The sequence below is a fragment of the Takifugu rubripes genome, chromosome 6 (assembly GCF_901000725.2).
Source record: "Takifugu rubripes chromosome 6, fTakRub1.2, whole genome shotgun sequence".
In the NCBI taxonomy this organism is placed as follows: domain Eukaryota; kingdom Metazoa; phylum Chordata; class Actinopteri; order Tetraodontiformes; family Tetraodontidae; genus Takifugu; species Takifugu rubripes.
The window spans coordinates 6,752,533-6,776,023 of record NC_042290.1 but is presented as its reverse complement, the minus strand read 5'-3'; the positions used below and the strand labels follow the sequence as shown (position 1 = coordinate 6,776,023).

Here is a 23,491-nt window from a genome sequence, read left to right as displayed (position 1 = left end):
TAATCAGGGCGCTCTGTGATGCTCTTTTGACTTTTAAGCTGGGACCTTTGACAGTAACGAGACTTTGTTTGACAACATGCGTGCCGGCAGGCTTTATAGCCAACCCTCTGACCTCAAGTAGGTGCCAATTAACTGTGGATTATGTTTAACCTAGGCAACGGGTCAGTGCAAATGCCACGTCTTTAAAAGCTGGTGTCATGCACTTAAGACATGAGAATTACAACTGAAGGCTGGTAAAACTTTTAAAGGAAAACAAACTCTTAAGCGTCCCTTACAAATGGAGACGTTTATTAAAGGCTACGCAGTGAAGAGCAGCAGACATGAAATAGTAGGACAAACTGGAATAGAGATCATCTGCCCTCATATAACCCTAAAGGCAGATAGTCTCTTGACCTGTGGTGTCAATGTGTCCATCGGGACCTGTCCCGAGACAAAAGACTTTTCAGGCGGTTCAGAAACAAAATGACAGCGCAGGAGAGAGACTAAACCTGCCAGGCAAAGAACAGAGTGGTTCATGGTATAAACCACAGAGTGGTTTGATTGATTGGTGAAATGATAGCAAACATCAACAAAAAAAGGTTTATACTTAAAACCAAATCAGCCTCAGATGAGGGTCTCATCAATATTTACAGGCAGCCTTATTACAAGAAAAAGATTGAATTATAGGCAACACATTAATTTGCATTAGTGAAGCATCATACACACAATGTATCTAAGGTGAATATTCATATTTAAAGCCAGACAATCATTTTTATCAGGTGAGAACCTCAGTTGCTCAGCAGGTTGATCAACTCTCTTAACTGTGACCTCTGAGCGTGACTGTTGGGGAGGAACAGATCTATCCAGAAGGCAGCACAAGATGAGGTATAGAAAGTACCTGTAGATGCAGGAACAGAGTAAGAGGAGCCACCGGGGAGAGTTGGGCCGAAGGGATCCAGAGAAAGAAGATCGTTGTTGGCCAGCCTATCAGATGAGACATTCAGAAAAAGACAAGTTAATGAAAGATTGAAGAAAAAAAAACACATCAAGTTATTTGCAGAAAGTCAACATAGCACAATAGATCCGTACACACGTCATGAGTATATGAAACTTACTCATTTGATGTTTGAACTCTGGGTTTTGCAAGCTCGTCACCTGCAGTAAAACAGATTTAAAAGCAATGAAGCACCTAAATACATCACATGCAATTAATAAATGCACCTTGAAAGTCACTGAAATGACTCACTAAAAAACCCAACCCAAGCTTCTCACATAGTTCAAGACTGCCATAGTCTACATATATTATATCAATCAGTCATGAAAAGTCAAATATACCTGATTTAGGTTAGAAATATTAGGTCTTAAATGTATATACCACTCATTAATCCCCAAATCAGAAAAGGGTTAGCTTAAATGTGCTTTAAAGGTAGTAAGGGTAACACTTTATCACAAGGGATGGAATGAATTTGTTATTTGATGGTCCTCCTTTTTTCAAAGTGTTACACTATACTGTAAGAACGATTTAAGCAGTATGAAGTGGCACCTAATATGAGAGAAAGAACATAACCTAGGGAAAAAAATTCAAAATGCCTTAAAAACAAGGTGAAAGCTGCAGTGAGGAAACACGCCATCAGTGGTGTTAGCTTCTTTCAGCGAGTGAAAAGGCTCCAGTCAGGGAACAGTAACAGTGCTGGATATATTGAGGGGAAGAAAACTGGATTGTAAACTAACTACTGTAGTGAAAATATACTCACCACGACACTTAGGTTTAGAGCTTAATGCAGACACTCCTGTGATCCCTATGTGTGTGTGAAGTATACATCTATCAATGTAAAATAATTCCAGTGTTTTCAGCTAATTTCTTGCTGTTTAACAGGGTAGCAACTTGTATCTGAGCGTGTTTTTGCATAGAAAAACAACTTTTATCATTAGTCCCTTTTTAAAACTGTATTCAAGACCTTAAATACACAAAATTCCTCTTTTGCAAACCGGGCCAGTTTGCTGAAAGATAATCTCTGACATGTCAAAATATAAACAGCTAATTAAGCAATTAATCTTATTTGTACCACAGGAGGAAATACCCCTCAAGCTTACATTTACAGAAACTCTTATTTACTTTCTCCTGCAATGTGTTGGATTTGGCTGGGTTGCTGGATTTTTTTCCCTCTCAAAGACAACCACTTTGGGAAGAAGGGAAAAAAAAGATAAATGTAAAATACTCACTGGACTGGTTCCTCCGCATCTGCCCCTGAAAATAAATCCAGATAGTGATTATTAAGCAGATATAAAAACATCCACAAATCTTTTACCCATTATTTTGCACAATTTCGATTAAGCTTAGGCGACAGGAACAAAAGAAAATAACAAACAATTGTAAAAATGTTCTTTAAATAGATTCTGATCAATTCATGTTTGCAAGATTAGATGTCTAAGCTACTGATGGTGGAGTGCCTTTTGGAACGTATGTTACAATAATTCCAACACAGAAAAGAGAAATAAGGTTTAACAATATATTATGTTATTCCCAGTAGCAAAAGGGAATTTTCTGCTTCAGACTTAAAGAAATTAAAATCACTGCACTACTCTTGACTCACACATACCAGACGGTAAACCTAGGGTGAAAATTCAGCAGTGTTAAAACCATGCATGAAAGCCTGTACGCCGACCAGTCAAGACCAACACAGAGCGTGCCCCCGACACTTCACCCACTTCCTTCACCGAGCCATTTTTTCAGCACATAAATCTGCCGTGTCATGCTGCAAAATAACAAGATGTGCAAGACACGCTGCGGAGGGTTACAAACCCAGTGGAAACTTAGAGCATCAATTTCAATAAAGAATTCATTTTGCACAAGGAGAGCCGTTGGGAGGGTTGTGACGGGACGGGGGTGGGGGGGGGGGGGCGAGAAAAAGAAACAAAATGGGTTTAAGGAACATAGTAAAAGCGTTTAACCACCGTAGAGCTGTGAGGCCAGGGTTTAGTCCCACAGGCGCTAAGCGGCAAATGGGTTCAATTACGGCTCTTGGTGGCCACACACACACGACTTCCACTGCTATTTCAATAAAGGGAACACCGCAGAGGGGGAACCAAACAGGAGGAGAAATGCAAAAGACAGAAAAATGAGCACTCAGAATGCAAAAAGAAGATAAACTAAATCTTTTACTAAACTGGACCAGATGATGTGGGATTCATCATCACCTTGGATTAAGGTACTGAACTTTACCTGTAACCTTCATGTAAATATAAAACAGAAATGGAACCAGATAACACACACATATCGATGATGAGTACTTTAAAAAAAAAAAAAACAACAGTTTTTCAATGAAAAGTAATTGCTTTTTAAGATACGACTGAGATCCGTGAGGAAATGTGTCAATAATTATTGATGGGCAAAAAACAAAACAAAACCAGGAACTGAATAAAGAGCTTCGCAAATATCCACGTGTCTCGTCCCGAACATGTGGACCAGTGAACACCAGAAGAGTGAAAGCAAAAAAAGGAGGAAAGGTACCAACAGTGGCGGGAGCAACAGAGGGGAGAGTGTGAGGTATAGGAGAAGATGCCGTGACACTGGTTTAACATGCAGCCGCTAGAGTGCGGCGGGTGAAACCTCCCAGACCCCCTTTGCACCACTGAGCAGCATTAACAACAACAGCAGCTCAGTGCGCACATGGTGGATGGTTGCACACAAGCAATAGTGGCTTGAAAATTTAATGGCAGCAGCTATTTTCATACGACAGCGGGTAGTGATTCAGAGACTGACTGATGGTGCAAAGGAGCTGAATAAAGAGCTTCACGACTGAGGTCAGGGATCACACACACACGTTTGTGAGTGTCTGCGCGCGTAGCTTGGTCACTGTAGCAAGGAAAAGCTCCCTTAAGTCACTCACAATACGGCTGCATGCGAGTCTGCATCCGGCATCGCACACCAGAGGTAAAGACTTGAAAGAAAAAGTTGTTCATAGTCCATTCAAAGTAAAACCATAAGATGAAATATGTGCAGAAAGACAACCTGGTGAATGCAAGCGTAACGTGGTGGATTCATTATATGCTTTTCCAAGTTAAATAAAATAACCTTCGACAGTGAGTGAGTAGCAGAGCCTCTGAGAGAGGGGCAATTCAGCTAAACCTCTGATGCTGGAGGAAATACATTCTACTGTTGCCCTCTAGTGTTGACAAGAAGAGCAGGTTTGTGCAGCTCCTGAGCAGGACAGCAACAGGTTTGTGTCGGGGGATCTCAGCGTTTGGTGCGATAAGCTGTACCGAGGTTGAAGGTGACAGGATGATGTTTCCAATGGAGGCTTTCAGCTCGTCGATGGTGGCTCGGCTCTGATGCGTGCCATTGTTTGGCTGAACGGGCTTGATTTCCACATGGAACTTCCTGGGTTCGTCTTCGTCCTCTGAGTCGCTGGATGAATAGAAGGAATTATTTTTGGCATGTGGGGGGGGGGGAGTTAAGGAGGCAAAAACAACAGAGTGTGAAATAAAAGAGCAAAGGATTTCCACGCTAGCGTTTAAGTTTCGTCCCTGACCTTAAAACTGTGGACAGCAATGAACAAGAGACGGAGCAAATAGAAATGAATCCTCGGTGTCTTGAAAGTGCACGAGTGTGACCAGTATCAAGGAAAATAAAAAGGATATCGATGTCATTTACTTCTGGCCGGATACAGAAGCCCTCAGCATCAACCTGTGGAACGTTCTAGAGAAAGATAGATGGGAAAAGTTAGGAATGATCTTACCGATTCACTGATTTTAAAAAAAATAAAAATAAAATAGAAAATAGAAATGTTTATTTAGGATTAGTGACTGTTGCACTTGTAAATACTGCATTAGTTAAAAAAATAATCAAACATTGCCCTGTCATCCACATGCTTTAGTCTAACTTTATGGAATATAATGCCCTAATAATTATAAATCTATTGACAACAAAAGAAAGTTTAGCCGCAATGCATGTCAGAGTTCTGGAACTAAAAATCAAATTAGTACAAATACAAATTTAATATATCAATAAAATTACTAAAATGTAAAAAATGCATATATGTAATTGGGATATTATTTATTATAAATATACTTATTTCATTATTTTAGGCAAATAACCTAAGTATCCTTATTATTAATGTTATAATTTTTGTTATTATTATTATTATTATTATTCCAAATGCAGGTAAGATAATAACATTTGAATGCACAAAATGGATTTGTATAGGTTTAATTTTTTTCAAGGTTGCCCCCCCAAAAATCCAAAAGAATTAATCAGAATAATTAATGAATTTAAATAATTGATTAGAAAATGAGCTGAAAATATTTCACATGCCATAAATGATCAGCTGGCTGCAACTCAATTCTGGATTTAAAACTTAATCCTCGTTATATAATATTTTTACTCAACCCAAAGTTTGTTACATTTCAAGCACACAGCCGATTAGTTGCTGAGCATTTCTCATTAGTTTCAGGGCTTTATTTCACACCGACAGGAAATAATCACTCACATTTGTATATATGTGTCTGTGCGTGTACACAGTTTCTACTATTATGTTACATATGGAAATGAGCATATGGAAACATTTGTTAATCATTTGACTGTAAGTTTCCTTCCTTCAGCCCCAAAAGGAAACAATGGAAACTTTCCCAAACCTTCGCCGTTGATATTTGCCGAAAACCATCTGAGCAAATAACGCCGTGTACACAGAGAGTTTAGTGGGCTTCGTTTTTTTTGGTTTTTTTTAACAGCGTCATTGTGCATTAAACATTTACAACCCCAATTCCACAACAGCTGGCGAAGAGTTTATGTACTCTTCCTGAGCCTATTCAGGAAAATCTTTTAAATGACCTAAATACGTCACTAATGTCGCACTTTGCTTTTAAATGGCAGCATTTGTCGGATGTCTCTCTCATGACATTCCCACCTGTTAAAAACCCACCACTTCACCTGTGCAACGTCCCAAACAGGTGTAATCAGACCGTTTTTGGGTAAACTGATGTTTACTGCAGTTAATCGTGCCGATGTGTTAATGCTGTCATTTTCATTTTAAAAAACATTTTAATAAAATACGTATTTTCCCACACTTTTGTTAATCAGGCAAATAATAAAACAGGTGGGGTGTTGATGTGTTGCAGCTTTGCTTACTGCGTTCTGGATGTCTATGGCCCCGTAGTATCCAGGGGGAGCACCATTGGCAGTGTTCTACAGGCACAAACACAAATGACTGGATGAATAAATGAATGAATGACAAATTGTTCAATTAAACACAGAAAAAGGGGGGGGGGGGTATGCTGGGGCCACAAGCTTTTCTATTTTCTCTAGTTTAATACAAAAATATGAGCTGGGGGGGAAATATCTGGAAAAAATACTTACAGCAGCTTCAACTTCCGTGGACTCCCTGGAAGACAAAATTTCCACATTATTTATTTCATAAACTGTGAGGGATTCTCCTAGTTCCAGAGAATGTGTTTGGAAGTCATGCAAAATGATTACAACAACGTGATCATTTGTAAACTGTTAATCTGATTTATTAATCCCTCTGTTATATACTGCATGTGGAGGAGAAAACCATGGAAGCAAACAAAACTGGTGGCTATTTTACATCTAAGAGAGACTTTATTTAATTTCAGGTGTGCTTTCCACTGCCAGAAGAGAAATAACTGAATGTTCTTGAGGTCTTACGTTGAGTCTGTGTCCTTGTCTTTCCTGCGACCTGGGATGCCAAATGGTTTTCGCCTTCTTGGTTTGGCTCCTTGAAAGAAAAAAAAAAAGAAAGAAAAAAAGACAATCAACCTATTTTGAAGTGGGTTTAAACATTTTGCGTGTTATTTGAACCAGATGTCACGCGTTGTGTTAATATCAGGACTTACCTTCTGTAGCAATGGCTGCATTGCACTCCTCAAACTCAATAGGTCCTAATGAGACAAAAAATTCATTTAGGTTCATTTGGCACAGAAAGGGTCAATGACCCACTGCTGTGAATGCTGTGAATGTACATCACGCAATAATCACACACATACACACACACCGCAAACACACTTCGGCATATACACAACGTGCAGTCTGGCGTGCCATGCAGAGTGTGTGTACAAACAGGACTAGGCTAGTCCCAGAGGGCAGACAGGGTCAATAGCAGAGTCAACTGTGTGTCTGGTGGCCCTCGCCGAGATGTGGCACTCCCTCTTGGGAACACAAAACAGCACTCTGCAGCGCCGAGTCTTCCTCCCTTACAAAAGCCCACTATTTTAAACCAATCACACTGAAGCCTTAGTGCTAACAGAAGAAGACTTAAACTGAGCTGAAACTAAACCTGCCTGCGCGAGACACGCAACAACACACTAACGCTGTCCCAATAGAACATCCAAGTCAGAGATTATGTGCAGTCAAGTGTTAAAGGCTACACGTTCTTGGCCTTTGGACGTGCCATTCTTCTTCTTACTTTCTTGGGCAGAGACCAAAATAAAGCCACTATAAAACTGTAGATTCAGGGGATTAAACTACAAATTGTCATATTTATTCCACTCACCATAATATCCCCTGAAGCATATTCATTATTTTAAGAAAAACAAAACAATGATTTTGGTTATTTGGTTACGTCACTGAAACCATGGGAGAGGAATGAAAAACAACAAAGTTCACACTTAATTTGATGCTCATCAATAAAGCACATGTATCTCCAAGGCCATGCAAGTGGAACATCAGTGCTTTCAAGTGTGCCGCCAGAAACCTTTATGGAGGCTTGCACACATGCAGGAACATATACACACGCAAACATGCTCACACTGGAAGCTGTAGGAGAACCACAGGCAACAACGTCCAATAAGTGTACATGTCAATCAGAGAACAGAGGGAATCAGGCTGTTGGTGTGTGTGATTGTATTATCTAACAGTCCATGCGATCCATATGCTTCTCCATTGATTTTAAAAGCATGTTACACCACACACCCAAACATGTGAGCAGACCTCAGAGCTCCACAAAAAGAGCAATAATCACATGCTATTTTTAGCAGTCTAAATATTTTCTTCTTAATAATACATGACCTGGAATCAGATCTGACTATCAGACTAGATGGATGGAAGCACTGCTCATAACTAGAAAGCCTAATAGCTTGCAACATGGGCAGGAGGAAAAGAGATGGGGGGAAGGCCCCGTGGCAAGATTTCCAATACACTAACATGCCTTGACCTGAAAACAACAAAGCTAATGATATTTTAACTCGAAAATGTATACAGCAGCAGTAGTCCGCTGCAGTCTCCCCAGAGGATGCCAGTCGCCAGCAGAATTGGTGCATTGTTTGGCGTGTGCAACGCCGAAGTGAAGTGCAGGGAAGCGTCGAGTCACGAGAGGCATGCATCACGCCAAGCAAAGTGGATAAAGCACACCAATGACCGATCTACTCTACTGTGCAATATCAGGCCTCTTCACCGCCGGCGAATGCACAATGACAGCACGAACAAGTGTTGGTGTGTTTTAGCTTCATGCCAATCAAAACAAAATTGGCGCGCTCATTCAAGAACTTCCTCTCCTGAGAGGAAGTCGGTAATCCCTCCCTGCCTTTTCAATCCAGTGTGGCGACCTAATCCAGGTGAGAATATCTATATTTTCTATATTTTCATAAGGAGGAGCTAAGAGCGCTTACATCGGTGTGGTAGATGTCAAAGAGAATAAACAAAACCCAAAGAGAGGTGAACAAATTAAAAATATATACTTTATTTAAGCTCTGACATGTTTAAATGCTGTAGCTGCAACGCTCAGGCAGAGAGCATCCTGCTATTGCATCTGACAATATTTATACACTCTGACTGCAAAAAAAGTCCAAACAACAGACGCATGCATAGTACCTAAACGTGGGCAGACATTAGGAACCATTTAAAGATCTCCCAAACAGACAGACGACTTTGTTTATACAGGGAAAGATGTTTCTCTTCCCTCTCCTCTCTGTGAGGAAAGCATGCAGTCACGCATGAGCAGAGAATGGTTTTTTAAATTGCATATGCTTCACATGGCACTGGGAGTGGGGGAGAGGCGGAGGGGGGGTTTGCGTGTCTGGCCCACCGCCAGTTGACAGCTCAGCTGGATATCGTTGAACACTCCGAACGCCCCTGCCTCGCAGCGTGTCACTTTGGGATTGTTTCCGCAATAGAAAGTTTATTCAACCTCTCTCTCTCCAAAGGCACTGGACCGACCATCCGTTCAGCTATTTAATCAGGGGACAGACAGGTTATTTTTCTGACAGGGCCGAAGCTGCTGCGCAATCCCTAATGAACAGCTTGATACAAGAGGAATTTTCTGACCGTTTTTTTAGCCTCAATTAATTCTGCTGTCCAAACAAATGAAGGCCACCACTCTTTGGAAGGAGCGTCTGGACACAAGGGTCATCATTTGTGTACACACAAACACAGCAGAGGTGAACACTTGTGTCTGTAACATGACATAATACACTGCAAGGACCTGGGAGATTTCACGTGCACCGCATTTTACAGGCTGGTTAATGTCATTAAATTAGAAGTGCAAAATTAAGCAGAGTTGGTATGAAATGAATAGGGGCAAATGAGATGGTGTGTATCAAATAGGAGGTGGAGGGGGTAAAGCTGAAGGAGCCTGAGGAGTATTCCCTTGATTATTGTGGCATGGCAAAGTTTACACAAGAGTCATTGTTGAGCTGTGACCTTCTGAAAAGGTTGGTTCTGCCTGCTTAGCCTGTGAGCACAGCAAAAGCCCCCCGTGCGTCACATGCTTACTGGAATGCCAAGCCTGCCTATCTTTACAACAGATTACTATGATTGGCTCTGATGGCCCTCTCCTACATCTAATTGCCCCTCTCGATACACCTTAAACCTCGCGGCAAGGCCAATTGTGGAAGGCTTGCTAAACTGTTAACACACAATCTGAAGATTCAGGTGACCTACCTGGTCTCTCTTTGCCCGTCCCTTTGCTCTCAGACAGTTTCTGTATTAAACTCTCTGCTGAAGTGTTCACGATGTTCCTCGTGAATTCATTTTGCACCTAAAAAACAGAAAACATGTTCAAAATTCATGGGACGTACCTGAAACGGCATACATGAAATAAACATGAAATTCTTATTGTTTCTTATTTGTTTCCTTATCAAGATGCTCAGATTATATGACAAGTAAGAAACTACACCGTATCCTAAAGCAGGAGAGCTTTGTTTTCACTGAAATGTCATAACAGGGATGTAACGTTTAGCACTTTAACTTTCACTTTGTAGGCATGGCACAGTATTTAACCCTCCGAATCCCAAATCCCATCAGCGGGATAAAATACCACTTATTCTTAAACGACTGGCACTAATACACCATTTTTCCCAAACCAATTGCTGGTAAAACTGGCTTAAATGTCCGATTCTCGGATTTTGGACAACAGAAAGGAGAGCATAGCAGGCAAAAATGTGACAGAAGCAAAAAACAGAAGCAAATGTTCTGGATTCAGAGGGTTAACTGATGCAACTTATTATTAACTACAGGTTTGTCTCCAGCTGGGACACGTGTAGCAGATCGCGGATCGGAAAGCAGATTCAGTAACTGCCCCTGACTTTTGTTTTCAGTGATGTCACACCACACATGCATCTACAAGTGGAGAAAATAAAACATACTCTTCGAGTCACGTTTAATGCATTTTACTTTATGACATAAATGAAAGGAAACATGCACTTTGCTCCCTATTTAGCGCATGCAGACTTATCCACGGCAGGCAGTGGCTGTTTTTATTTCCGTAACTGTCCAGCAGAGACACTTTCACTGTCATTCTAACGTCAGGATGAATCATTGTTGTTGCCACTGCGGTCCGCTTATGTCCTTTGGGCAGTATCAGAGGGAAGATAGTGTTTGTTTTCTTGTTTGTTTTGGCTGTGCTTGTGTGTTTACTGAGGTGGAAGTGAAAGGGATGTATAGACATGAGGATGAAGAGCAGAGACTCACGGCCATCTCACCAAACCATTTAGATATGCGTGATACTGTAAGCGCAGACTGGCTCCACTATCAAAGAAACACACACACGCACACACACATATGTGTCTGCCCCCTGGGCCCCCGTGGTGAGGTGGAGTGCATTAGCCTTCTGTGCCTGGGCAGGAGAGGATGTTTTTTGGGGGGGGGGGGGGGGGGTGATGTGGGTGAAGGGAGACTGCCGCGGTGAGGAAGTATGCTCAGTGCAGCACACGCGATCTGTCAGGTGCTGCTGCCACGACAGAGGTCATCAACCTGTGTGCCGTTCCTGCTTCTCTATCTCTCGCACACACAAACACACACAAAGTCACACAAACACACACTCACCCACGCAGAGTTTTGACCACATGGCCAAAGCATGCATCTGCCTTCAAGGTATCCACACACACACACACACGCACGCACACAAATGCTCACTTACAAAAACAAACACAGCACGCAAACCGAGAGACACACCTGCACATCTCTGGGCTGAAAGCTCTCTGCCACGAGAACAACACTCTGCACTTCTTTCTATTCAAGTCTGAACTCCATATCTATGTAAGACTTTTTCTCGTCTTACTCTCCAGTCTTTCCAGTCTTGTCCCATAAGCCTCCATGTCCACTGAACCGATACCGAGGGTATAAAAATAGTGCATTATAGACAGTCTATGACGCTCCCAAATGTGTTAGAATTGCTGGTTGTTGTTTTTTTTTAAAAAGGCCAACTATCCTTTAGGGGATAATTAATTTCAATAATCAATTCCTTGATAAACACACCAGATTTTTCTTCGAACTTCCTTGATGTCTTGAAAATGTTTAATTCCCTCTTTTAATAATTTGAACAATACATGGAGCCAAGACTACAAATCTTGTGTAGCACCGATTCCGCCCAATACATTATTTTCAGATTAACCTCCTGACAATTTAATTTGAATACTAAGGTGTGTTTTGATAGCAGTGTCTAATTTAGCCACATGCTGTGAGTCTCCTGCTGTGAAGCATGAATGATAGATGTCTGGTGAGCGCAATTCTTCCTCGAACTTCAGCACCTTTTCTTTACTTTTTAAATTTTTAAAGTCAGCATTCAGTGAGGTATCAAAACAGAATGGCATTAGCACAAATAAGGAGTAACAAAATGGCTTATCTGCTAAAGTGATGTATCAAAAATACTCTTAAAACAAGGTGCAGAGTGCAGATGAGATATTGGAATTCTAGATTAAACTTGAAATAGTGAAATAACACATGGGTAAACCAATAAAAACACTACGGGTTTACATTCAGCATATCTACAAGCTTTGGCAAAATATGTTCTGTAACTACAGGAATATGGGATTTCTTTATTTTGACTTGTTCTTGAGAGAGACGATAACTTTGTGAATTTACTTTATTTGGGCAACTGGACAAAGTTTATGTGGAATTCCACTCATGGCTTCATATTTGTAGAAGAGCGTATCCAGTTCTACAAATACTGCAATTACCATATGTCATTAAATTTGTTTTGGAGTCTAGCTCCAAATAATACACACGTCTTCGGTGTGTGTTTTAGTGTGTGTCAGTGCATGGCGAACAGAATAAGTGATTACTTTTGAACCCAATGCATGCCAGAGTACGACTGCATGTGTTTCTTTTCCAGTGTAAAAAGTCTGCAGCCACAGTGAGTTTTTACACTTTTGCCTCTTTCGTACACCTCCTGTTCAAATCCCTACATTATACAGTAATAATAGTCCTAAGGTAATTCAAACCCTGGACCGATGAGTGTTATACTACTTACTACTCGTAATTTATTTGGATTAACTGACCGCTTAGTTTTCACACAGTGTTTTGCTTTGGTTGAGTGACAGGCAGCAGCACTGCCCATCTCCTGCTCAAAAAGCAGGACCTGTGGGGCTGAGTAACCGTGGTAGCCTGTCGCTCCACATTCTTTCCAAGCTGCCGCACTAGCTGGAGGAGGGTGCCGAGAGGCAGAGAGTGGAGCCGCACTGCCCTCTTTGGGATGAAGGAGCAGCAGCAACTTCAGGTTACGGTTTTCACTTATTCTTGTGGTAAAGTAAAGATTAAAATTGAAATTAATCAGTGATTAACACGGCTGCAAATTAATCTTGAAGGCATTTGGTTGTGATTAATCCTGATACCATTATCATAGACCTTAACCCACACTTACAGAATCAAGCTTAGAAAGTTGGGTTTTGTTTTTTTTTAACTCTCAGACCGGATTTTGATGTGTTAATAGTTGAGGAAGTTCTGATCAGTTTGTAATTACATGGTATAAAAGGATGAATGGGCTACTTCCTGGTTCTCTGTTAAACGATTATAGAGATCAAAGATGACACTAATTGATATGACACCCAGTGAACCCAACAAGCACAGCTTCAGGTCAGTGAGACACCCACTCCACCCACAGGAATGTCTAACACACTGTACGTGTACATGTGCGCGTGGATGTACTCACCTCCCCTATCTGGACGTGTGTTTCCTCGACAGACTGCGAGTACGAGTGAATGATGTCCTTCATGTGGAGAACGTGGTTTTCTTCAATGTCTTGGAATTTCTGGAAAACAAGTCAGGTGTAGTGTTCTTTAAAATCAATAGCATCATTTCTCCAGGCACAATAACCCAAAACAAAAGCATCCCAGGAAACAGTGCTTCCATATTCTGCCCCGGCTGCTTCCTGTATCTGTTTGGGTGGTCTAGGGTACCTAAACACATGCACACACACAGATCAGCTCCCATGAGATGTCAATTAGTCTCTTCACAAAATACATCAGGAGGAATTCATTTTTGCTTTCTGGTCTGATCTGGGCTTCTGGGGTTAACCAAGGAGAATGAGTATAAATAATCATAACCTAAAAAATCACAGTGTGGCTGAGGAGGAGGATGAATCTTCCCAACCACAGACATGTAAAAAAAAAAACCCAAAAAAAAGAAACAGCCAGCAGTTCCTGGATTTACACTCCAAAGACATGCACGCAATTAAAACTGTAGGTTTTGTCGCAATCACAGAAGAGAACACACATGAAGGAGGCTGAGTGATGTCAGACAGCACATGTGTTTACTGTTTAGAACTCGTGTCCACATGTGCTGGGTTTTCGAGATGACTTGACTGCAGCGCCGGGGGAAGTGGGGCTGCCGCACAGCTTTCTCTGGGGATAAGAGAGGATCACTGGAACCACTTTTGGTGGTGGAGCTGCTGTGGTGCGGGAGGATATGGAGGCCAAACTCCACCGATCTGATTTTAATTTGGAGTTGATCTAATCAGTCTGTCAGATGGATCCAATCAGGGGTTTCCACTGTGATTCCATTACAGAGGAAAAAACATTATCTGGAGATGATACAGGGCACAAATGCGGAACACACTCTCCAGCACACACATCGCTCTTCCAAACAAAAGAGCGTTGAACACCACCGAGGGAGGCAGCGAACATGTGTTTCAGGGACAACGTGTGAATACCTGAGCAGTTTCTGCCATCTTCTGTTCAAACTCGGACTTCGCTGAGGCGTATTTCTCCACAAACGACTTATAGGTCTCTGTAGCTTTTTTGGCTTTCACTCCAGCCTGCAAGACATAAACAGACAGATGAATGATTATCATCAGTGTGCATTATATACACAATAGACCACTGTTTCCCAAGATCAACTGAAGAACCCGCAAAGGAAAAAGTTCTGTTTAACCTCAGCAGGCAGAAAACCTTCGGGGTTTTATTGCGGGTATAAAGTGGATGGTTAAGGCACTTCATCATGCCTTATTACCATACTGTGATTATGTGGGTGTGTGTATGTGCAAATGTGGCCTCCCACCTTGTCCACATCTCTCTGGGTGGCCCCCTCTTTGCGGAGGCGCTCTTGCTCCACTGTTTTGGAGTTGTAGATCTCCTTGGACTTCTGCAGCGCCTGAATGGTGGTCTGGATGTTTTGTACAGCCTCCAAGGTAGACGCCACCTCTTCTTTTGTCTAGCATCATAACAAGCATGAATAATCAGTGCAAGTATTACTCGTGCTCATCTGACTGTGGATATTCTAAAATGGCCTGTGTCCCGCAGTCCAGCACTGGTCCAGGAATCTCTGTGTTAATTAGGGCGCAATTTCAGTGAAAGAAAAGTTTGATATCAGTCTCGTAAAACGCTCGAAATCCTTCCTTAGTCTCCTTGTGCAGGACACAGCGGGAAGCGGTTAAAATGTATTAATAGCAGGAGCGCCAATGAAGAAAAAGTCACTGAAGGTACGCCTTTATAGAACTTCACATAAACTTATTGGAAAGACATAAAAAGAGATTGTGATTAATGGGCAATAATTCATCTTGCAGCTGCTACACAGTGAGTTTGGTTAATGAGAGGAGAACTGGCAAAATTCTTAAATTATGCACAGAATTTTAAGCTTCTAATTCAAATCAGCTGCTTATTTTTATGACTTTCGCCTTTGGCTACACCATGTGCTGCATCTGCAACGCAGCCAAGACTCACGGAACAAGGAGGGAAGTGATGGAGAGAAAGTGTGACAGCCTTTTTGTTCCAGCCAATACACCAACATGGCTTCACAAATGACTGGCTCAGACTTTGCTTTCGGTTCTGTGATAGCTTATCTGACATAAGAGCTGCGGGCGTGGATTTACAGGGAGGACAGACAAATAGCAATAGGACACCTGTCAAGCGTCTTGTGAAGCTTCAGGTTGTTTACCTTTTTGTGTGCTTTGGCCTGCTCTTCGACATATTTCTGAACGTCTTTGATAAGTTCCTGTAATTTTCTGACTAACTCCATGTGACAGCCCGCCAGCTTCTCCGTTGAGCTCTTAAACACCTCCCACGCTGGCGCGAAAGTCCTGGGACAGACAACAACACATTAATACCTTGAACATGAATCTATACTATCGATGAGTTTATAAAACTGAAATGTTTAGACTCACCCAAGCTGGGAAAAGTTACCGGCTGTCTTGGCGAGTTTGTTCATAGACCGAGCATAGGTCTCTTCAATAGTGCTCCTATACACAACAGAAATTCACACACATTATCCTGAAATAGATATAAATGCACAAAAAGCTCAACCAAGTCCTGTGAAAATGTCTGTACCATTACATTAATGGATATACCATTACAAATGTCAGATTATAACATTTTGTGGAGCATTTGCAGGTGAATAATAGCTTAAAATCCCCTAAACTCATAAGAAGCCAGGCAGAAAACACAAGCACAGTTACGTCTGTCCAGATATGACTGATGCGTCCATGAACCTGGATAATAGCAAATGTCTGAATTCCTTCCTTTCTCTTTCAATCCCTCTTTCAGTAGCAAAGTGACAACTGTAAAGAAAAGTCCTCCCTCTCAAAACACGGTGGTGTTGAGGGAACGTGTGAATTATGCATGTTTCATTTGGCTTCACCTTCTCATTTTTCTTTCTTACTGCAGTGACTTCACAGGAATGAGGTCAACCAGCAGAGAGCGCACACACACATGCACACAAACACACACACAAAGTTAAGTGAAGAAACACAAAAATGGAACACAAAAGTAGAACTTTTGTAGATTATTTCTCCTTACAGATAATTTCCTGTTAATATTGTGTACAAGCTCACAATTCATTAAAAGAATGTACGTCTTTATATATGTAATATATCTGGCAATAACCGAGTTCATACAATATAATGTTTATATAACATAAAGCACAGTAGAGTGTGCAGATTTTATTTACATTGTAAGATGTATAAAACAGCTAAATTTGGCACATCAGCCTATTCAAAAGTCACATTTGTTTAGCTTTGAACCGTAATTTCGAATAAAAGAGATCAAATACTAATATTTTTAGCATTTATAATTGATTTGAATCGTGTACATGAGCTTTGGCCAACAGACCGGCTGGGATCTACGCTCAGATTTCCTTGCGCGGAGCTTCTTTCTCCAGCAGAGGGAGCTACAGCACAGTTTTTGGAGGAAGCACAGCACCGCGCAACAGATTATTAATTAAACAATTAAACTTCAACGGTTCATTTAAACAGTTCATACAAAAACCTCTAAGTGCAGATGTTAATAATTGAGCATTGATAAGGCTAAATTGGTTATTTCAAAAAAGTATGTTCAGAACATGAAGTCAAATGTCAACAACAAAACATTCCAATGATGTACAGACCCATTTTTAGTAAGTGTAAACGTACTTAAAAACAGTCATTGTAACAGTGACACTGACAAAGTGGAAGAAAAGATGCCATATTTTGACATGGAATTACAACATATTCTTGCACCATACACAACATTGTTGGCCAACACTGAGGGCTTGCATTGATGTATTTCGCTTTCATTGTGCAACAGATGATTGAATAGAAAGAAACTATTTGATCATGAACTGTAAAGAATCATTTATTCCAACTGCAACAACAGTCCTCAAAAATAAAGCAAATTCAGTGCCTCAGCACTGGACAGATATTGCTGCTAGTATCTGTCTATCTCATGTAGTTTATCAGTGAAGTTGGTCTTTAACTGTTTACAAGGACAAAAGCAAAAATCCAACAGCAAGACTCGTGTGACAGGTCGCATTCCCACAGACAACAAGAGCTCATCTTTACCACGGGACTCACTTGAAAGTGTTTCTCAACCTTTATTCATAATGCTGCACCTTCTGAATTGATCATTATATTGGGCAATTTTGTGATAAATTCATTAAATTATTAACTGGTAAAAGCACCAGGACAGTTGGCGGCCACAGTCACAGGGATTAAACTGTTGCCTCAGCCAAGAATTTGGGTGTTGCTATAAACACAATACAAGGAACTGCGCTGTCAGAGCTGACTTGAAAATAGCCCTGAACACACAGAGAAGAACCACAAAGCACGCAAGAGGGATAGGAATGTATAATGTATAACTGTATAATTATTGTGAATGCATGGGAGAAGCTGCTGCAGCAAACCCTGCCGTCTTACCTTTCTCTGATGAATTCTGTCAGCTCTTTCGAAGAAATCTGGCCGTGCTTCATGTTGTGGTAGAGCACGTCAAAGCCATTGTTTTTTTCACCCTGGGTATCAGAGAGAGACATGTCAGCTACAGGAACAAGTGTAAATGTCCTCTCAGTTAGCGTATGGTGAGCGTTTTCTCTAAAAGCAGTACTGTCACCGTCTGCATATGCTCCAGATGGGTTTGCAGCTGTTTCTGGTCAATCACATTCATCCTTGCCATATCTGAGCGCAATGAAAAGCAGGTATCCAGGTAGGCTGATCACCTGTGTGTCAGTGGTTCTGGAACCATGCCCTAAATGTTCACATTTTCAAAATTCAAACGTATCTCCAAATAATTAATGCCACAAAAAAACCCAAAACTTACAGAGGTGTTGTGTATCATTATGATGATGCTTTGGACTTTAAGATATATAAAATGAACCATTTGACAGATGTACACGAAGCAAAAATGTTGTCTTCCTGCTCCTAACTCTACTATCAATGAATGAAAATCATCATCACACAAAGGGGTAAACAAATACACAAGTCGCAGGCCACACACGCGCGATGCATACAAGGAAATGCCGCCTGCTTGTCCCTTTACCCATGATGTGTTCACTTGCAAGGGGGTCTCGCAGAGGTGAGTCTGCCGAAAACCACCCGAAGAAGACATTGGACGTCAAATTGGCGTGAGATCACAGCTGAAATATCGGTTTGGTTTGAGTCATATGGTGAGTACACTTAAAGGCTGGCGTGGCTTCAAAACAAAGAGAACCTGACGATTGTATGTTGACAGAGAAGATGGCAGAGGGCAGACAAATATTAATGTTAACAACAGAGGAGGCTGGCTGGAGCGCCTCTGCTAGCAACACCTGTTGCAATAGGCTTCAACAATAACAATGAAGGCCCTGTGCAAGACAAGAACAAGCAAATAAGCTTTGTGGACCCCCTCTGAAGGCCAGAATCAAGTGCACACACACAGAGAAAGGAGGGACAAATTATTTGTGTTCTGATATCTGAATGTATCACAATGATCTACTGGTACCAAGCACCCACTACCTAATTTACCTGCCACCAGTTGAATGAGGGGAGTATCAGCACCTTTTCCTCCTATTTAAAGCACTGAGTAGAAGGGAAAGCTATTATACGCTCATATCTGAAAAGACTTTTGCATCACTGTCCTGTAACATAACGACACATCTGCGCACAATATTCCCATTCTTGCCTTAATCTGCCAAGACAGTTGGGTCTCGCTGTGTCGACTGTCACACACGTGTACTGGTTCCATCCACTGTCAGCAGTTTACTATAAAAGCTGGATTAGCACAGTTAGCTTTGTTGTTCCCACCCAATGTCAAAGATGAAAGTTCAGGACATTTGTGCCAAAGTGAAACTCAGAGCAAAAGCTCAATATTTACAGAGCAAATAGATGTTAAAACAAAAGCATCTTCTTCTCAGCTACAACCTAGATTTAACCAATAATGGAACCCTGCAATGCAATGCTTCCGATGTGCCGCAAAGACGCACCAGGCAAGAAAAACGTTAACCTTTTATGGAAGACTCAGGGAAAAAAATAGAGAAGTGAGAAAAATGTACAACACATCCGTATGGGGCAGAACATCAACAGGAAACCTTCCATTCTGTGCGGTGTTCTCTTGTGATGTGACTGCAATGAGTACAAAAGAAAAATAAAGACAAACACAGGAACAAGCTGAGGGTGTAGTGGTACTTTCAGCAGGTTACAATAGACTGGCTGGTTCTGCCAAAGCTAATGCTAAAGGTGTTAGCTGAGAACAGGCTGGAGCCAATGTAAATGATCTGAGATTTATAAGTTACCTTCAAATCCCTGTCCCAGTCTTCTGCGGGTTTAGAACTAAAAGGGAGTCAACACGAGCAGAGGGAGGACGCAGAGCTTCTCAGTGTCAAGTCTGGACACTCATTGATGAAAGAGCTCCTACTTGGCTGTTTAATATTCCGAGCACACAGACTGAAATTCAGTAGTACTCACTATGCTCACAGTGAGACAGAAAGACCTGCGAGCTCAGAGTTATGCCAAATGGAGGATGAGGTTAGCATATACATCAATCCATCAGCCAAAAGACTACTAGAGTAGAATAGCAGCATCTCTGAGACACACACGATACACCAGTAAAAATCTATATGAAATGGCTGCACTAATGCTTTTGCTGGGAAGAGGTCAATCATTAAGCGGGAGGCGATGCACCCTGACGGAAAATAAGAAGCAAACAAGCAACATTTAAATGAAGTTCAGAATGATCTTACACCCCATCATAGCCTTAAAGATAAGAGACCAGTGAGGAGGAAATGATCCCATGGCTGGCCTGATTAATCTGAAATACAACCACTGTGATAAGGCAAAGGCGTAACGTCGGCCTGGCGACAGAAGACAAGAATTCACTTTGTCTGTTGAAGTGCAACTGTTGTTTCAATATCCTGCCAGTTTGGAATTGAGCGTTCATATCTGACAGGCAGCAACGCAGGCCTCGTTTTCCCTGACTGTTAAATTGCATTCCTTCTTCTTTAAATGGCTTGTTGTCTCTGTACAGACCCGTCAGACCTGAAACTCTTGAGGTCAGTATCATGTATGGAAAAAAAGGCATATATGAAAGTGTTGAGCCATGACTTTTAACAGGTTTCCTTTTTTCAGAGCAGCGGCACTTTTTTGTGGTTTGTATTAGTGATAATAGTGATAGAGTATTTATGAAAGGATCAACTGTCCCATGCAAAACACTCACTTTTAAATCAGTGCTGAAATAACAAAGAAATATTGCACAAGTTCCCTCAGAGGAACTTAGAATTACTGAAAATAAAGATTGCCTCAGTCTCCAGACATCACGTTAACCACAACCTTGAGGGGCTAGACAGCAGGGTGACCTCACAGGTTTCTGCTGTAGGTCACATGACCATGGAGGCGGTAGTGAACCCTGCTGTCACCTCAGACCACCAGCAACTTAGCAGGCATTTGTTGGATGCAACGGTATGGCCGATGTTTATGGAACAAATATAAATGTAGTTGACCCCTACTCGTGCCTGGGGGTGGGACATGCACATTACAATTAGAAATACGTTTAATTCCATGATTATAAAGTCTTTAAAAGTAAACACAGCATGCTATGGATGAGTGCACTAACCACAGAAATACACATGCTCTCAGGAGAAGACTAACCCGGTATCTGTGTCACGACTGTTTACTTATCACGCTACCATCTTACTTTTCTGTGCCGTGCTAAAGGCGAACACATTCCAGTAAAGAGTCGTCAGAAATATAGCGGACAGCCCGTGTGTCCTGCTGGTGGCCTTTTAAAATATGACAGTAGTCATACACGGATCAGGTAGACCATCAGGAAATGGCCCATTCAGACATGAACTTCTAGCATTCAGAACGAGGAACTGCTACAGCTACCAGAAAATTAAAGCGCTGTGACGTTGAGACAGACAGCAATGCTTAAACCACTGTGCAGAAACGTGTTTATCCAGCTGAGGTTTGCCTCGCAACACAGATTCATATCGAGATTACATACGAGGAAATGAATGAGCAGCAAAACAGCTCCACAGAGACTACCAATCAAAGGTGTGCGATGGTGAATGGTCTTCAGAAACGAAGAGAGCTTTATAGTTTAAATGACAACAGCTTAATGTGTGCAAGTGTTCGCTGTGCTCGGCAGTCATAGTCAGGTCAATTCAAAAAGGACGAACACCCAAATGCCAACCGTGTATGTGTCCTGCATGGTAAACACACAGCTGATCTTTCCGATCAGTAGATCCTCTTGTGGCTCACCGCAGGGCACAAAGGCCAGATTGAAGAATCGCGAGTGAGTCAACTCTGCTCGTTTCGCTTCAGTTCACGATGAAGTCGTTTTTGGAGAAACTTTGGGGTTTGAAACCACCGAGTGTTTCGTCCTTTCAATAGTTGCACATTTGCAAGTGATGTTACCAGGGGTCAGATCAGCTAGTCAGAGCAATGTTTCTCTTCATAGAGAAGGGCTAATGCAACACTGCGTCGTGCTATTGCAACACTCAAACATTTTAGTTTATGTTTATAGTGTTGCATTTAACTGTGTGTGTGTGTGTCTAAAACTGCTCCCTGTGTTTGAAGTCAAGCATGGAATCTAAGGACCGGAGAGCCCCAGATCCAAGATCAGTGAAGCAATGACATATGAATTGTCATAACACATTTATTTCCCTTTTTTAGCCATGAGCTTGAGTGAGATAACTGGTTATGTCATATACAGAATGAAATCACGATGGGTGAACCAAAGAAATAACAAATAAAAGACTTAAAATGTGGCTGATGCAGTGGAATGGCTAAAGCTAACAGTGTGTGGGCTTTATGTTGTACTTAAAAATAAATGGCATAAAAAGAAATTTAAAAAAATAAGATAAAATGTCAGTTAATGAAGAATCGTTAGAGATGTGTTTTGATCAACATTGTATAACCCAGCCACGCTAAATCGAGAATTACCTTTGGCCAATAAACTGATGAGAGTATACAAATTACCTTTTTCAATAAAAAAAAAACTGCATAATCTACAAATAAAACCTGGTCAACTTTAAATTCTACTGTTTAGACGCTGTTCTGTAACTTGCTGAACATCTGGCCTCTCACTGAAACTTTGTGGCGGAAGAACCTGACCAGGGCGAGACAGTACTGTGACTGACAGCTTTTTCGTCCAATCAAATTCGTGGAACTAGTTATAAATGTCCCAGGCAAGCGTGTAATGACCAATTAGCCGGAAAGGGGGCGGGTTCCTAAAACATTTCAAGTTAGATGGCTTCACAGAGGCCCAAAACCCCAGGGTAGCAAAATAAAAATCGCCGTGGAAAATAAACGAAGGCCGGTGGGCATGCTAAATGTGACGGAACCGGGCAACACCGTTATAGCAACATCTACGAAGCGGCCTACTACCTCCACACCGGCAATCACAGTGGCTTTTCCGGCTGACACGAATATAGTAGGGATGGAACACCGCGACAGAACCATTAAGCAATAGTACCGGTGCAAAAAGCATAGATTAAAAGCACCACCTACCCAAAAATTCTCTCGGAAGTAGGGCGCTATCATCTTGTAATACTTCTTGATGCCGCAACTCTTCGGTGTGTTTTTAAGTAACTTTTAAGGCGTAAATCATCCACTGTCCTCCTATCGATTCTATTCTATCTGCCTTTCCCCGTTTTCCTCCTCTCCCCTTTCTTCTCCCTCCCCTCTTACAGACTCCACCTCCAGTCAGCCGGAGACCAAAAGCGCTCTTCAGGTTCTTTCGGTTGTTTTGTTTGGGGGAAACAGCGCTACCAATGGTGGGTACTGGTACTGCGAGACGTGCTGCCTTCACGTGTTCTACGTAAAAAAAACTCAAGGTGGACCAAAATACAGCAGGACGAACAATGCATTAATAACCGAATACATACGTTTTAAACCAAAAGTATTTCCTGTATGATGGAGTTCATTTGTATTTTTTTTTTTTTTTTTTTTACAAATATAAGTGAACAACGAATAACAGATGTTATTTGTATTTTACCATCTATACTCCTTGTGTTCCTTTCAAAGTAAAGGCAGTGTGTCACTGCTATAAAGCTGCCAATTATTTTTGAGTAATGCTTTAATTTCTCACGAGCACTTACTCGTTCATTCATCATAATCATGAACATATA

The 23,491-nt window shown here is 41.5% G+C and overlaps 1 protein-coding gene across 6 annotated transcripts in view; it reads right to left on the bottom strand.

Moving 5' to 3' along the window:
• Positions 1 to 23,067, bottom strand: part of fcho2 (FCH and mu domain containing endocytic adaptor 2) — a 32,396-nt gene extending 9,329 nt beyond the window's left edge. For 3 of the 6 annotated variants that reach the window (XM_029838126.1, XM_029838130.1, XM_029838127.1), the window contains exons 1-17: positions 22,872 to 23,066; positions 17,811 to 17,902; positions 15,807 to 15,881; positions 15,581 to 15,722; positions 14,705 to 14,857; positions 14,358 to 14,462; positions 13,359 to 13,457; positions 9,872 to 9,968; positions 6,832 to 6,876; positions 6,644 to 6,713; positions 6,335 to 6,359; positions 6,107 to 6,163; positions 4,621 to 4,678; positions 4,243 to 4,418; positions 2,203 to 2,227; positions 1,095 to 1,134; positions 878 to 963 (exon numbers count right to left, since the gene is read on the bottom strand). In XM_029838126.1, the coding sequence (XP_029693986.1) occupies positions 878 to 963; positions 1,095 to 1,134; positions 2,203 to 2,227; positions 4,243 to 4,418; positions 4,621 to 4,678; positions 6,107 to 6,163; positions 6,335 to 6,359; positions 6,644 to 6,713; positions 6,832 to 6,876; positions 9,872 to 9,968; positions 13,359 to 13,457; positions 14,358 to 14,462; positions 14,705 to 14,857; positions 15,581 to 15,722; positions 15,807 to 15,881; positions 17,811 to 17,902; positions 22,872 to 22,904 (1,378 nt within the window). In that variant the 5' untranslated portion in view covers positions 22,905 to 23,066. Of the gene's footprint in view, positions 1 to 877; positions 964 to 1,094; positions 1,135 to 1,733; positions 1,779 to 2,202; positions 2,228 to 4,242; positions 4,419 to 4,620; positions 4,679 to 6,106; positions 6,164 to 6,334; positions 6,360 to 6,643; positions 6,714 to 6,831; positions 6,877 to 9,871; positions 9,969 to 13,358; positions 13,458 to 14,357; positions 14,463 to 14,704; positions 14,858 to 15,580; positions 15,723 to 15,806; positions 15,882 to 17,810; positions 17,903 to 22,871 lie in introns of all 6 variants that reach the window. The other 3 variants (XM_029838124.1, XM_029838128.1, XM_029838129.1) reach the window with 3 other exon arrangements.
• Positions 23,068 to 23,491: the final 424 nt, after the last annotated feature.